This window comes from Tuber melanosporum, assembly GCF_000151645.1.
Source record: "Tuber melanosporum whole genome shotgun sequence assembly, scaffold_130, strain Mel28".
NCBI classification, from domain to species: Eukaryota; Fungi; Ascomycota; class Pezizomycetes; order Pezizales; family Tuberaceae; genus Tuber; species Tuber melanosporum.
The window spans coordinates 236,367-252,013 of record NW_003298787.1 but is presented as its reverse complement, the minus strand read 5'-3'; the positions used below and the strand labels follow the sequence as shown (position 1 = coordinate 252,013).

General features: G+C 47.3%; 3 protein-coding genes; 1 reads left to right on the top strand and 2 right to left on the bottom strand.

Moving 5' to 3' along the window:
• Positions 1-1,602: 1,602 nt before the first annotated feature.
• GSTUM_00002333001 (uncharacterized protein) lies at positions 1,603-3,150 on the top strand (the record flags this gene model as incomplete). XM_002836097.2 has 2 exons in its annotated part: positions 1,603-2,394; positions 2,466-3,150. The coding sequence occupies exons 1-2, from the start codon at positions 1,973-1,975 to the stop codon at positions 3,148-3,150; spliced, it is 1,107 nt and encodes a 368-aa protein (XP_002836143.1). The 5' UTR covers positions 1,603-1,972.
• A 296-nt stretch (positions 3,151-3,446) lies between these two features.
• On the bottom strand, positions 3,447-5,180 carry GSTUM_00002332001 (uncharacterized protein). XM_002836096.2 has 3 exons: positions 4,667-5,180; positions 4,155-4,582; positions 3,447-4,091 (listed from the first exon to the last, which is right to left on the bottom strand). Exons 1-3 carry the CDS (start codon positions 4,935-4,937, stop codon positions 3,879-3,881), a joined length of 912 nt encoding a protein of 303 aa, XP_002836142.1. The 5' UTR covers positions 4,938-5,180; the 3' UTR covers positions 3,447-3,878.
• Positions 5,181-8,350: 3,170 nt separating this feature from the next.
• GSTUM_00002331001 (uncharacterized protein) lies at positions 8,351-10,995 on the bottom strand. XM_002836095.2 has 6 exons: positions 10,656-10,995; positions 10,254-10,596; positions 9,776-10,185; positions 9,344-9,730; positions 9,053-9,289; positions 8,351-8,998 (listed from the first exon to the last, which is right to left on the bottom strand). Exons 1-5 carry the CDS (start codon positions 10,767-10,769, stop codon positions 9,059-9,061), a joined length of 1,485 nt encoding a protein of 494 aa, XP_002836141.1. The 5' UTR covers positions 10,770-10,995; the 3' UTR covers positions 8,351-8,998; positions 9,053-9,058.
• Between the last annotated feature and the right edge of the window lie 4,652 nt (positions 10,996-15,647).

The following is a 15,647-nucleotide window of genomic DNA, read 5'->3' as shown; positions in this document are numbered from 1 at the left end:
AGGTTACCGGTACCGCACTCTACTTCAAGGTATGCACGGCAATGTACTGGGCACTCGTAACCTTTGGTCCCCCCATCAGCACAAGGTTGGGGGGAGGGACCTCTGATGCTCTTCTGCGCCCACTCTTTTCCAGCGAGTCTTGGCGATTGGTGAAAAGCACTCCCGCTGCGAGCTCGCTTATTAAGGGATGGTGAGCTTTCCCTCAACTTCAACCTTCTTCAACCTGAGCACCCAAGCGGGATGACAGGTATGATACTCGTGGGAAAGGAATCAACCACCGGAGGAGAGAGGGGAACAGCTTACCACACCACAACAAATCTCAACCCGGATCTCCTCCGCCAGTGAAAGATGTGGTGCTGGCACAGTTCCGTGCTCGAGTTCAGCTTTCAACCCTTACCACGGCAGTACCGGTAGAGTATATGTACTCTACTCGTACTTGGAGCTCTCTCACTTTCCCCCTCTCTGTCTAGCAGGTGGAATTGTGGTAAAAATCGAATTCAATGCAACGGAATGCAGGAAAAAAGCATGGGGGATCTTGTTTCGAGGGTTACACAGAGGCCTTACTGGCGCCCCCAATAACTTAAGTTAATGAATAAAAAAATAAGATAAAAAATAATGGAAGAAGAAGAAAGAAAAAAAGACCTTTTCCCCCCAAGAAAACCGTTGCCCTATCCAGTGTCAACTCGATTTTCCCTTTTCCGTTCGAGAAATCGATAACCGTCCTTTGATTTGTTTGTACGAGTACAAGTAGGATGCACGGCTTACTTTCGTTTTAATGAGTTGAGCCCTCTCTTTTTCCCTACGGTATCGCCCCTCCCCTGTATGCCCTACCGTATCCTGCGTTCCCTTCCTATGGTATGATACTCGAGTACGATCAAAGATCTTAGAGTACCGGTAAGGTAAAAAAACCCTTTAATTCCTTAAATCCCGCGAATTATCCCCACACTGGTATCCCGCCACTAGTTTTCCTTTCCCCTCTTTGGACCTTTTCTTTTTTTCCTCATCATTGGAGCTTTGACTGAAGAGAGCGAGTGGCAGCAAGAGGCCACCCAAGACTTCAACCCGTGAATCACCTTCCATTGGGTGCGCTATTCGAGGTGAAACGAACCCGTTTTCATTGGCTCCCGGGTCACTCTGCCAGCGAGAAGGGCAGAATATCTTCCAAGATTGGTTCTTTCCATGGTTACACACTCACCAAATCTCAATCACTTGTGCTCACCCCTTAAGCACGAGTACGGTACTCGTACAGTACCGATACATATTCTTTATGGATCCATCAGAACCAATTCTTTTACGGTAACTAGGGAAGCTATAGTGCGAGCCCTACGTGATTTCAAAATCCCCTTGGCTCCAGTCTATAATTGGAAATTGAAGAAAGAGGGAAGAAATAAAAAAGTGGACCGGAGCAAAAAAGACTGCAGGTCACCCACACACATGCACCAGTCCCACCATCCCGGTCCAGGACAAGACAAGAAGAAGGAAGGCAAGGTAAGAGAAAATAAAAAGGACATAATGAAAAATCTTAGACCTTGTTAGAGCCTCTCAGCACTAAGCCTTTTTTTTCTTTCTTTTTTTTCCAACTTGTACTCGTACCTTTCCTTTCTCCTCGATCGACATTTTAACACACTGTTGGAAGCGACCTGAGCGAAAATCCGAACAGGAAAGAGTCCGCAACCCGTAAAATCGTGGGGAAGTTGATTGACTGCCTGGCTGACGATATCTGGAGAAACCAGCCACAAAGGGCTCAACCTCAACTCCGCACGGGCAACAGCGCAGGTTCAAAAAAAAAAAAAAAAGTCCACGCCCGGCCCACCAGAGCCCAACAACGTCCGCTCCATCGGTTCAAAGCCTTGAGTTGCAGTTTTTTATCGGCACGACATCACGCTACCGATCTACTTTCTTTGAGCTCACGTCCACCGTCAGTATCAACTACTGTACTCGCCGGCCATCAGGATAGAGCAGAGCAAACAATATGCCACCAAGAGTCAACATCCCCCCTTTAACAAGGGGTTGCCTGGTAGTATGCGTCTTCCTATCCGTCCTTACCGGCGCTCTTCGCTACCGGGACCGGGTGGCTCGTCAAGAAGAATACCCCCCGGATTCACCAACTGGCGGCGGCGGATCACAGATCTACACAGTCCCCTACTTGACGGTTGTCCCGGCCCTGTCGATAGTGTTTCCGTGGACGTTTTTGACAGCGGCGCTGGTGGAACAGAATATATTTACCTTGGTCATTACACTAGCAACCCTGTTCTATGGGGGGAAGTACTTGGAAAGGGCGTGGGGATCCAGAGAGTTTGGAAAGTTCCTGTTGGTGGTAGCGGTCGTTCCAAATGTCACCACTTTTTTTATATATATCGTTTGGTTCGCACTGACTGGGAATATCGAGCGGTCGTATGTCTCTCCCCCTCCTCTTTCCATCACCTCGGATCACCACCCAGACTAACTAAACAAACGGCGAATAGGTTTGCAACAATCTGCGGCGGCGTGGCGGCCCAGTCCGCCTTCCTGGTAGCCTTCAAACAGCTAGTTCCCGAGCATACGGTAACCCTCTTCAAAGGCATCCTAAAAATCCGCGTGAAGCACTTCCCAGCAGTATTCCTCTTCCTAAACACCCTCAGCGGCCCCATCTTCGGCACCGACGTCTCCGTAACCCTGGCATGGCTCGGCTTCTTCTCATCCTGGACATACCTCCGCTTCTACAAAACCTCCCACGCGGACCTCTCCACCAATCAATCCCCGACTCTCAAGGGCGATGCTTCCGAAACCTTCGCGATGGCATACTTCTTCCCAGACCCACTGCACCGGCCCGTCGCCATCATCTCCGAAGTCGTGTACAACCTCCTCGTGAGCTTCAAGATTTGCACGCCCTTCTCCGCAGCCGACATTTCGGCCGGGAATTCAAGGGCAGAGGCCAGGGGGGATGCGAGCTTGGGAACGCTGTTGGGCGGTGGTGGGAGAGGCGCTGCGCAACCAGGAAGTGCGAGGGCTGAAGCCGAGAGGCGGAGAGCTATCGCTTTGAAGGCACTGGATCAGAGGTTGCATGCCGCGGCGAATAAACCCCCTGGATCCCAGGCTGTTGTTAACGGTGGGGGTAATGGCGGCGTGCTCGGGGAGACGAGTTTAGATACTGAACAGGCGGGGCCTTGACCTTTACTACGTTCGGATAAAAGGGGGTGCCGTAATTAGTGGGAAGCGAGGGGAAATGGGAGGGGTTTGTAATTAATGGATGGATGGATGAGGTGTGAAGAGGGGAGGAGTTCTTGTAGATAATATGAATTCTTTTTTTTTTTTTTTCCTTTTCTTTCCTTCTTTTTTCTTTAATCATTCATGTGGCTCATGATTTGCGAGTCTGATCTGATGGCCTTTGCTAGTGAGAAGATCTGGATTGGATCGGACTGTTAAGGATGGATGGTAATATTCTTGTGTCGAGTCATAGCTTATGATGGGGTTCAGGGCTGATAATATAGTATCATAATAATATTATGATAATAATATTATCATAGCTAAAAGGAGCTACATGAGACAACTCGTACACGGATTCTCAAACTTGAGCACTATCACATATTGTACGTGTAAAAAATAAAAGATAAAAAAATAAAAACCAGATGTAGATTCCGATAAGTTGGCTCCCACATTCATCGGTATTCATCCATTCATCGCTCTAACCACCCCTGCCCTCCCCCAACAACAAACAGACTGACAAACAAACGAGCAAGCAAGCAAACAGGCGAGGAACGAGAAACACCTGGGGTAAACCCGGATAGAAAGGGGGGGAGCTAAGGCAATATAGCAAACCAGAGGAAAGGGACATGAAAATGTGATAAAATTCTATACGAGAGATAAAGGAGTATTAGGCGAGTAAACCATCGTTAGATTTACTTCAACAGAGTCCGCTTCTTCAAGTACTTTTGGAACTCTTTCTCGCAACTCCGGCCTTTTCCCTCAGCACAACCCTTGAGATGGACGAGGAAGTCTCCATCCTCGTAGGTTCCACCGAGGCCTGGTACATTGGGGTAAGAGTTCATTATCTTCTGCGGGATCATGGCCATCTTGGTCAGGACTGTAGGGTGCCATTGAACAATGTGCTCCTATAGGCCGCCGTTAGTTAGTTGACGGTCTGCGTCAGGAGAGGGCCAGGTATGGGAGCATACAAGAGCGTGTTGTTCCGCCTTCTGAAACCCATAATATCTGAAAATCGGATCGAACCAAGCGTCAAGAAGGTAATTAGCCCACGACCCCGCCTTAAGAATCATGCTCCCGGGCTGCAATCCCTCATCATCCTGTGTGATGATGAGCTGCACCCTCTCCGGGGGGACGTGCTTGTACGTCTCGATAATGCTACTCGGCGGGACAACGGGTACACCCCTGCGCATGATGCTATCTAGTCTCTCGGGAGACAATATGTGCTCCTCTAGCGAGAGCGAGGGGTTCATGATTACGGCGTCTTGATCGAGCACCCAGAAGTAGGTGGAGTATTTGTATTCCTTCATGGCATGTCTGATGGCGGGGATGCGCGCCCAGCCGTTTGGTACCTCGCCGATGGGGTAGTCCGCAACGTCCCTGATGAAGAGTCCGTAGCCTAAAACATCGTTAACCTGGGGGGACTCTTTTGGTTTGCACATTCTTGCCTCCCTTTATCGGTGAAGAAGAGGGGAGGATATACCGTGCGCTTCAGCGTACTCCCCTCTGTTCTTTATTATCTTGTCGACGTAACTTTCCGAGTACCCGATTTTGTCGGTTAATAGAATCATCACCGTGTTGGGTGCGCCCGCTGGTCTCCCATCCCCTGAATTCCGGGCGAACGCGATCAACAGTAGTATCGCAAGGGATACCACCGCATACAGTGGTCTCTTTCGACAAAAGTATGCTCGTGGGACACTGCTCGCGGGAAAGGGGGAGGAACGATGGTTCCTCGCTGGAAGTGCGAAGTGCATCACAGGCTTCGGTACTCGTGAGGGCTGAAGGTTCTGCTTAGATGACCGCAAGTGAGGAAAGGCAGAAGAAAGCGAGAAATGAGTGTGGTGTGGCCGATGGAGGCCGAAATCAGGACTGTGGGTGGGGGAGACTTTATCCGTCTGTGTCTGGGTCCGAAGGTTCAACTCATCTACAGCTGTTTTGAAGTTATTTTTCTCCTTTTCTTTCCTCGAAGAAAAAAAGGGTTCAACTGAGGAAGGGAGATGAACAGTGGTCGATCTCAACGGGTTGTACTACCGGGAGCACTTTTTAATTTTTTTTCTTTCTTTTTTTCTTGCAACGCTTCCAGCTTACAGTACAGTACGTACCTATGATACTACAGTAGCAACCTCCCCCTCGAGACTTCGAGGGTAGAGGTAATAGATTGCAAGGACTAGAACGAACCTCACACAAAGAGATTTAGAATTCCCGTCTTTGGGTGAAAAAAACTTGCCTTTAGCCTTCTGCTGGGACAAATAAAAATAAAAATAAAATACAATAGACCCTAGAAGTAGAGTACTAGGGAGAGGCAACCCCAACATCAAAATTGAAGTTCAATCATTCCGGTTCTTACTCGTACGGTACCGGTACACTCCTCCGACTCTAGCCTCAGGCAGAGAGGAATACAAAATCATTGTAGAATCAGAATGGAGTTCGAAAAATCAGAAATTTTGGGTTGTCGCTCCATAATAATATTATTATAATATTATAAACTGTGTCAGTGCACGCTGGGAGACGAGAAATTTCAACTTAGAATCTGGGTGATTGGGCAGTGGCTGTCAAACCAGTATGGTCGGGGACCATTAGGGAGGTTCGAAGTTCTTGGTATCCCACAAGCTGAGTATACAATGTACCACCCAAATACAGGTGTACTGCTTTGAATGTCACCTGTATAAACTGCAATCAGGACAGGTGTATTGACATGCCTTTTCATGCCTTGTAAGTGCTATCATGATATCATAATAACTAAAAATAAGGTAGGAAATGCCACGAAAACTAGTATGAAAAAAACTTTCACAAAAATTTAATAACCTCCATGATTGAAGAACCCTCCACTATTTTTCCTACTTTTAATTTATATACTCACCTCTTTTTCACACTCAGCTACAGTTTTAGTGCTCTCACTTCCACCAATTCTCCTTTCCTCTGAGTAATCTCACCTTTGTTCTGAATTAAAGTAATATTCCAAGTGGCTCCCTGAGACTGTTTATTTTTATTTTTTGGCCTACCGGTGGTGTTATAGACTAAGCAACATACAGGTAAGTTTGAACTGAGGGCAAGAGGTAAAGTGACTGTACCTTTAAACATGGTATACTGCATACCTCCTTGCCAAAAGGTTTACCGTCTACCATATTTTCCAAGAAAAACACCTGTACCAAAACACCTGTACCTTGCATGTCCCGAGAACTTCGAACCTCCCTATTCTGTACTCGAGTACTACTAGTACGAGTACAGTCTTCGAGAAGCCGGAACAGGTGGGCATTGACACAGGCTTAGAAACAGTGCCATCGTCTAAGACTGGTCAATGCACCCCAGTAAGACTCACACTAGTGCTACAGTACAATAAGTTAAAACAAAAATAAGGTAAAACAAATAAAATTTTTAATGGGGTAATATGGTATCCATAAAAGGAAACCCAGGGCTGGTGTCGTCCGACTGCTGTCTCCCTGTCCAGTCTGTCCAAAGACGGGACATTCTCGTCCTCCGTCGTCCTGACCCCGTCTACAATAGGAGGATGGACTGGACGACTAGAAGCACTGCTCAGGAACAGTTACGTTAATATGCCAAGCACTTTCCAATCCAGGTTAATATCTTGGCAAATAGCAACCAACACTTCTAGCATGGAAATTAACAGTACTTAGCGTGTCTTCTACAGTAATATCCCCCTGTTCCCACCAAAAGCTAGACCAACTTTTAAAACCAATCAATGTGTAGGCAATCGCTTACCGGTACTCCATCGTCCAATAGATCCATAATTCTCATTAGAGTGTAAACTGAGGTTGGGGCAGTATTTTCTTGGCTAAGTACTCTGAGTACCGTATTCTGGTTACAGACGTACGAGTACTGTACCCCACCATGTCGGTGGTGCGGTAGTTTCGACGGTTCCAGTGTCATTTGCAGATCACTCAAGCCTTCCCCCAGCCCCTCCCGGTTCCGCCGCAGAATGCACTATCATAAGTGTCACATTTAAGACCCGCACCAGGTGTGGTGGCCGTAATACTGGTAGCGATCATGTGGGAAATTCATCCTCAAATTTCAATATAATTATAGCGTGACTACCGTGGGTGAGTAACCACCTACCATATCGGCCGTTTCCATTCGTGTTATTCCATCAATCAAATCAAACCCTGCGGACAAGAGTTCGAAAGAAGGTTCTCTCTTCCCATTTCTCCCCAATCCCAACACAAACATTCCCGCGCCATTCATGTGTGTGGAGGGCAGCTCTCTTTGGACCATACGGATACACCGTCAAACATACGCCGCTTCCTGTTGAACGGCATCTCGGGCAGAGTACGCTGGTGAGGAGATATGTATCACGTATAAAAATTGTGGTCTTTGACTAACCTTCGTGCCAAACGTGTCAAGGGCGGGGAGTGGGAGAGTGCGCTAGCTCATCTGCCAACCGAAGTTCTTCACACCATCTGCCTGACGTCGAGACTAACTTATTCTTCAACCTTATACGAACCCACGAGTGGTCGATATGCGGAACGCTCAGGTTCAACGCCTTCACTCCCCCAACAGTTGAAGGCTTCCCCGGATCGACCCACCCGAATCAGAGCTTTGTGATCTGCAATGGATAAAGCTACTGGGCCATCGTGAACGGGTCTTGAGGGATCCTACCCCATCCTAACATTGCAGCACGAACGGGATTATTGCGAACATATTCGGTGAAGGAAGCATTGAGGTACCGTGTCTATCCGTACCGCACCATGCAATGCGGTGCCGTTCCCGTCGCTCCTACAGCTCGACTCCCCAAGTCTTACTGCCATGGACCAACGTGTGTTAACGAATGGGCCAGAATGGGTCCTGGGATACCTCACTGACTTGGAGACTTGTGATTCTCTGCGGCATAGCGTTTTGAATGAAACCTAATCTGAAGTGGTGTGAGGAATTAAGATATAATGGATCTAGTGGGTTGTGCCTAGGGTGGAACACGAAGTCGTGGAGGTGTTTCAGGGCTCTAGGATCGAAGGATATGGAAAATTTAGCCCCCCCCGTATTGTACTCGTACTGTACATGCCATTGCGCTTTAGACGTGTGCGTGGGAAATCTTCTGGGGTGGTACATATGATACAGCTTCTTCAATCCTACAGTATGATACTTCATGCTCCCGCCTTCGCTCCTTTTAGACTTGTCATCGGCGGTATTCGCACCGAATTTGTGGAGAAAATCCTTCCACCGCAATTGAAAGGATAGATTTTATTTACTAAGCCAAAACAGAACTCCTAGGCATTTGAGAATCGAAGAGGAAAAAAACCCTACCGCTCGACCCAGACCAGAGAAGAATTTATAGAAAAAAATACACGAAAGAAATTTTCATCGACGTCCAAGAGGATAAGGAAAGGACATACAGAAATTGTTGGGAAACTATCATAGCATAGAGAAATGCCCCTAACAATAATCGGATGAAAGAGACTTTGCAGCTATAGCTAAAATCTCAGTTTATGGTTATGCCTTTTCCAAATTGGGAGGGTTAGGAAAAAAGGAAGGACTCTGGAGAAAAGAAAATAAGAGATAACGTATGAGGTACATGTTAACAACCAAGGCCAAGAATCGAAGAAACAGAAAAAACTAGATGGCTTCACACAATCAAGAGTCAGGAAAGTTTATCAGGTGTCGAAAGAAGTAAATAGAGAAGGGTGAATAAGAGCGAATCTGAAGAGTAAGTGTGGGAAACCTCCTGGGTGAAAAATACAGGTGAAGAGGGGAAAAAAAGTAAGTACTGGCGGTGAAAGGGCTCAGGAAAGTTGTTTGGCGTCTCTCTATTGTTTCCGGAAGTGTTTTAAGCTTCCACAGAGTGCATCTATTCACAGGGAGTATTCTAATAAACGTTAGATATATTCCTCTTGATTAGGAATATGCGCTTATCGTTTACTTAGGCTCAATATCCCATTGTTGTCGATCTCTTGATCTCCTGCTCAACGTCCGCTAAGAGCGCATATATTGTTATCGATTCGCTGTCAGCAAATCTGCTTCGCCCTTGCCTTTCCGGTGTCGCTGGAGGCGTGTTCACGCCTCTCTTAGAGGGTGAGTAGGCACAATCGGGAACACTTAAGGCAGCAGCGATATGCTCAAGAAGTTTCTCTTTGACTTGTGCTCTCCGGTCCTCGGCCTTTCACCAGAGTTAGCGAGATATCGTCGGGAGAATGGGCGAGAGGATATGAACCTTCTCGAGTTTGTTGTGCCAATCGTCAATTGCAGCATCAAGTTCAGCAAGTGCTTCCTCCTGTTTCAGTAAACTCTCTCTTGAGAAGACAGCTGAACGAGCAGTCCTCAAATAGGTCAACATGCGAGCGTGTAGTGTCCTTCGTCCATTCCTAAGAGATTTGTGAGTTTCTCGGAGGTATTGGCACCTTGTTTCTAATTGCGACAACTCTTTTGAGAGACCTTCAACATCCTTTGGATTTAGGACACAGAATTCCTCGGAGCGAAGCTTGGCGGCAGTTTTTAGTAATTCGATTTGGCTATACGGATAGTGAGTTGGCGCTTTGGAAGGCTTTACGCCCAGTGGAAGAGATGGAGATATATTAGTGCTCTTCTTACGATTAAGGCGCTGCTTTGATGCGACTACCGAGTCAGCAGAACCTGGGCGCTCTACCTCAACATGCTGCTTGACTCTGGTTGAGGTATGCCGTACCGGGGGAGCAGAATCGGCGCGGGGCCGTTGGGCAACCCTCTCACTCCCTAGTCTTCCCTCTGCAATTGCCAGAGATTCTACACGTCTCTCGAGGAATGTCGATGCCTTTTGCAAAACGGGACTGGTTTTCGGAGGGACCTGGGGTGGGGCGTCCGCATCTGCTGCTGGCCATGGGGTGTGGGGAGGTAGAGGAAGAGCTAAGGGCAAAATAGGCCTCTCAATAGTGGTCTCCGCGGGACTAAACACTGGAAGGGTGTCTAATGCCGGTGGAGAACTTATGCTCGATACCAAAATTTCACTGAACGCATTATTTCGCCAGCCGGTTGCGGTTTCTGTTTCCTGATATACCGCAGGGCGGCCAGGAATTGTGGCTTCGGGCGACAAAAGTCAGCATCGACATCGTTCCCACATCTTGATATCATTCGGCTGGAACACTTACGAGAGTCCATACCGACTTCTTGGACCGTTTTCATTGTCTCGAGATCTGATTGGCTTCCTTTGCGGCGAGCCGCAAATACGCCCTTTGCTCTTTGCTTTGCACTTGCGAGACTAAAGCCGCTTGAAGGTTGGGATAAGGAGTTCTGAAGACCCGAGCCGGATGTTTCTTTTAGACCCATTGCAGTCGTGGAAGGTGATGCCTTGGTCTGAGGAAACTCCACTGGAGATGTAGAATTTTCCAGTTGTTTTGTCGGAGAAGGATTTCGCGAGTTTGAATAGAAATTAACGAAGTTATCAAAAGACATCGCCTTTGACAAGGAAGGCGCATTCTTTTTGTGCTTCTGCTATAATTTGGTCAACGAAAACCAGAGAAAGAGAGCCTGCAATAAAGCAAGAAACTTACGAGAACATTTGGGGCACTTGCCGTTGCGAGAGCAGCAATATGCGGAAGAGCAGGAGTCTTTGGCGGAATAGGTGGAGGAATGCCTCCACGTGCTGGAAATGGAGAAAGACTCATTATTCGTTACTTTTAGGTATTAGGTGATACCTGAATCGGGACTCCAAACTCCTTCTGACAGAAAAAAACTGCTGTTGCCCACAGGGAGACAAGATATACAGACACCGCAAGGGAATGGCAAATGGGCGCTCGGATCCCAGGAAACAATCTCGGTTTGCTTCTTGATACTTTGAGGCCAGCCTCTTTTTTGCGAGTCTATCCCTTCCTTCTCACTGGCACAGAAGGATGTCAGGGAGGGTGGTTGGGAAGAACAAATAGTGTTCTAGTTTCTTTTAGATATATACTCTTTGGGTCTAATAATTGGGGGTTTCCTAGACGAGTCTATCGGGAAGAAAGCGGAGACCGCGGAGTGAGTCCCCCAATCCCTGTACATGCGTCTCGTTTCGAGAGTACAAAACGATACCCTTTTTGAAGATGCACCCGTTCCCGATTGAGCTTATATCCTCGTATAAATCCGCTGTTATCGACAGGAAAGGAAGAGAAAGATATCACTAACAGACATGGAACAACCACCAGCCGCATTAGCACAGATACAATCAACTTTCCATAAATTTTTGTTTTTCCTTTTTCGCTAGTAGCGATTTTACCGTATTTCGCAAGTGCGGCTACGGTAAAGAATAACTCATCTAATCCTTGTAGGCGAATGCACTCTACCGCATGAGACCAGCTTCGCTTTGATCATTCAACCTCGCAGCAATATCTATTCTCTCAAAGGACTTGCGGAGGAACTGGATTTAGGGGCATTCAAGGCTATTGAAGCGAAATGGGTGAGCTCCTTTTTTGATATCTCCCTCATGCCTGGTTGATAGGGGGTTACAGTGCACTGCTCGAGAACAGTGGAGAGGGGGGCCAGAACATCGTGAAGCCCTGACGGCACCAACCACAGGACAACCGCCCCACAGCTCCTCAATTATTGTTTCCAAGCCTACTCGGCAGGTGTCAAGATGTCTAGACTACGAGCAGTTCCGACTGGCTGTCCTCGGGATCCCAGACGCTATCCTTGCTGCTGAATTATAACTAGAATAAGGGTTTCCTAATCACAACAGCATTTTGTGGGTAGGACAATGTTGATTACCGTAGGTGCCAGTCTGATGGAGCAAAGGATGAACGTTTCATCCAATGTTTTGTAGCCTGTCCAGGTTCAAACATGCCCTCTCTACCTCTGTGTCCAAACGGCCCGCATCCCTGTCAATATCGACGAATAACGTTTTGACCCTCACTTAATCTAGTTATAAGTGCCCGGGGAGATGGGCACTTGTACAGATTCTAACACATTAGCACCAATACCAGTACAATATCATACTACTACAGATTATTTTGGAAAACCCGAAGAAAAAAAACTCTCCCAAGCGAACCCCCCTCTGGATTAGACCTCCAAGCACAAACTACTGAGGGAAACAGTTCTGCCGGTGGTCACAATTTCTAAACTCTCAACAGGACAAGGTCCTGTTGTGCGAAATGGTTCGATTTTACGTTCCGCGGGCCATTTACAAGCTTAGCCCACAATGCTGGATTTGTAAATTGCTGATCACCCTCGTTAACCCAAATTCAAACTACCGGTACACTGACAACATGAACAATTTATAGAAACCGTTATCTAAGAAATGGGAGCCCCCAAGAAGTTCGAAACGGTTCCGTTCGCCACCAGACGACGGGAGGAGTCGGTCAAGCAATAATATCGGGCAGAATATATAATTGTGCTGAACAATTCACGATTGGTGGTTGCTCGGGAAACCTCCATATTTTTACTTATAATAATATAATAATTAACCAGAAGGCAGGAAATTTACTCTTTCCTACCGGAACCTGCAGCTTCCTTTTTCCCCCAGAGGGAAAAATGCAAGCAAGCACACATTACCAGTCACTTTTTTTCGCAGTTACTCGAGTAATGTGGTGTATATTGGGAGCAGGGCATGGGTCGAAGACCCGCTAGGTATGGCGGAGGGACTAGTGCTGCATACTGTACTTGTAGTACTGTGCTCAGTGTGCTGGTAGTTGGTGGTAGGCAATCGCTGGCCATCGTCCGAGTACTCACTGCCACTACCCTTTTGCTTTTGCACGACAAGTTTAGCTATTCCCTACTCTTTTGCACTGCGAATCACGATGCGCATGCATGCATCACCCTTCTACTCGAGTACGGTACCAGCCTACGGTACCTACCCTTTCTTCTCGCAGCAAACACTCTCCTGCTGGGTCATGAAGAAATTACATAGCAGCAGCCAAGTATCCTGCATGCTACCAGGCGCCGTGTAGAGTACGAAGATTTGGAAGTTCGTATCGGCGGCCTCGCACAGACAAAATCACAGGTCTGGGCAACAGGAATGAAGGACATCATCCGGGTGTGACAGGAATGTCACACGGCAGTGCTACTGGTGGAAGCGAAATCAGGGACACCTGGTCCGAGCAGTGTTGGCAGTGACGGGGCGGTTACCCCCAAAATCTGACTTGACCCATCATCCACGTTAGAAGATGACGGGGGTCATGATTGATCATGATGGGAGGGCCAGCGTTGTGCGAAGGGTTAGGGTTAAAATTGTTATGGTGTGGCGGTCACTGAAAACAATTAAGCACCATACGTTGCTGGCTCAACCGTTTACTTATTCACTCTTCCGTTCACTCATTCATTCATTTATTCTCTTATTTATCCATTTACTCATTAGCTTCTCCCCTCGTAAAGGCTCTGTTCAATGCGTACCAGTAAAATAATATGTTCTGATATCTTTTTAAAACAACATATTTCTATATACCAAAAGCAAGCTAGCTCCGAGGGAGGGTTGTCGGCGTTATGGTCAGATAGCAAGTACTCCTCTACCGATTCTGGAAAAGGCAGCTCGAGGCCTTGATGTTAAGGAGCAAGGAAAAGTGTGATGTCAGGAGATATCCCACTTTGTTGTCCCACAGTGTTTTGCTATTGCTTACCGGCACTCCACAACCTGTACTGCACCGGTAGGGGTTGTGTCACGTTTTCCCTTGCATATAATACTTGTAGAATGAGCAGAAGAGCATCTACGGCACTGCCTGACCATGACATTAACTTCCTCTTTTGGAGTCAGCCTACTCTGTGTATAATAACTGTTTCCAAAATATCGCGACATATTTTCCACCAGCACATGCCGAACAACCGCCCAAATCTACAAACTTGTGAAAAAAAAAAGGCGGTTTCATATGATATCTTCGATCTCTCATCGGGACGCCAAGCCCTAGACTATCTGTTCCCCCCCCCCTCTTCCTGATCAACCATGGCTAGGCGCCTGACATTTGACAGGTCCCTACCAGCAAACTGCCTACAGTAGTCGTAGTACTCGAGTATCGATCAATCCGCCATCTAGAGAAAGAAGGAAGGAAGGAGGGGAAGGGGGGAAAAAGGAAGAAAAAAGAAAGAAAGAAGAAAAGATGGTGCAAATTACTCGTACTTGTAACTCAATTTGCCAGGATACTTGTAAAGTAGTAATGACCCACGATTCTGGTTACGGGCGCGAAACGTTGTGGGGCCTTGTGTTTTCTTTTTCTTTCCTTCTTTCCTTTTTTCTTTTCTGATGCCTAATACGGCGCAGTCAGGCAAAGTGGGTAAAAAAAGTTAAAACAGTATGCCGAGGTTTTTATTTACTATTTATTCCATTGAAGGGGGTAAGACTACTAATCGCTGGTTGATTATCGTACACGTGCGATGATGGTATCATACCTTAACTGGTACTGTACTGTACGGTGGCTTGTGATCACTACGCTACTTGCAGAACCAGATGTTTTACCAGTCAAAAAGGGCCCGATATAAACCCAAAGCAGTGTACAAGTACCGGTATCTATACTCGAGTACCCAAGCAGGCAGGCAGAACGGGGCGGACAGACCAGACCTAACTGCCTATGATACCGTACCCCCCCATACTCGCTTCTGTCGATTTTGCGGGGGGGCGTAAACCACCCCCACCCCCTAACACATTCCTCTCTTGCATTGACTACCTGCCTGAATGCCTGACTGACATGATTATATTAACCTTCAGAGAGAACCGGTGGTGCGTAACCCTACACCACATGATCCTATGCAATTTAGGCGTATCATAACTTCCGTCTCCGAGTTCTTGGGGCCCTCTTCCAGGAACAGGGCTTTGTCAAGCGTATATCCTAACTAACTTATTGCAGAGTACCCGCAAAGCTGTTACGGGTTACCGCGGGCCCAGTGATAGTTGGAGGGAGACAAGAAAGGGGGGAGGGGAGGGACAAAACCATGTTCCACCAGAACAGAATTGAACTGGTAGCGGATAACAGGAAATTTTTCCCGAGAAGGTTTTTTTCCTTTTTTCTTGTGCTTCGCCCCGAGGAGGTTTACTTTTTATTACCACTACTCTGTGTACTCAAGTACTCGAGTACGAGTACTGTGCTACGAAGGGGGGGCATGGCCGTGTGCGGTACTGTAGGAGTCTAAAACGAACAAGCGAGAAATATCGTACTCGAGCACAAAAGAAGGAAGGAAAGGGGGGGAGAAAGTACCGTGCCGGCCGAAAATGATGAGGTTAGGTTAGGTTAGGTTCGACGAAACGGGACGGGACGGGAGAAAAAGAGAGAAGGCGGGCCGATGAATACTTGTATCATACCGATGCGGCGCCGTATTGCTATGTATAATGCGAGTACTATTTTCCTCGGCCCTTTCTGAAAGGAGAAAGGAGGATGAAGGAAAAAACTCGTGCTCGCCGCATGACTCCTCCTGTCTTGTCGCCAGCGTATCGTCAAAAGTGGTCAAAAAAAATCACCGCTGGGTTTCCCTGGTTATGGTTGCGTCTGATACAGCTGACCAGCCAGCCAGCCAGCCAGCTAGATCTTTTTTTTTCTCTTTCAAACCTGCTTGCCCCTCTGTTAGGGTGATTTGGGGTTGTGAAAAACGGA

What these genes read in the sequence shown, in the direction of transcription:
- GSTUM_00002332001 (XM_002836096.2), bottom strand. Translation starts at nt 4,937, where the DNA reads ATGCACTTCGCACTTCCAGCGAGGAACCATCGTTCCTCCCCCTTTCCC. An exon ending in GGAGTACGCTGAAGCGCACG is followed by an intron (nt 4,583 to 4,666) that starts GTATATCCTCCC and finishes ACGATGTTTTAG; the next exon opens with GCTACGGACTCTTCATCAGG. An exon ending in AGGCGGAACAACACGCTCTT is followed by an intron (nt 4,092 to 4,154) that starts GTATGCTCCCAT and finishes GGCGGCCTATAG; the next exon opens with GAGCACATTGTTCAATGGCA.
- GSTUM_00002331001 (XM_002836095.2), bottom strand. Translation starts at nt 10,769, where the DNA reads ATGAGTCTTTCTCCATTTCCAGCACGTGGAGGCATTCCTCCACCTATT. An exon ending in CAAGTGCCCCAAATGTTCTC is followed by an intron (nt 10,597 to 10,655) that starts GTAAGTTTCTTG and finishes ACCAAATTATAG; the next exon opens with CAGAAGCACAAAAAGAATGC. An exon ending in GAGTCAAGCAGCATGTTGAG is followed by an intron (nt 9,731 to 9,775) that starts GTAGAGCGCCCA and finishes GCATCAAAGCAG; the next exon opens with CGCCTTAATCGTAAGAAGAG.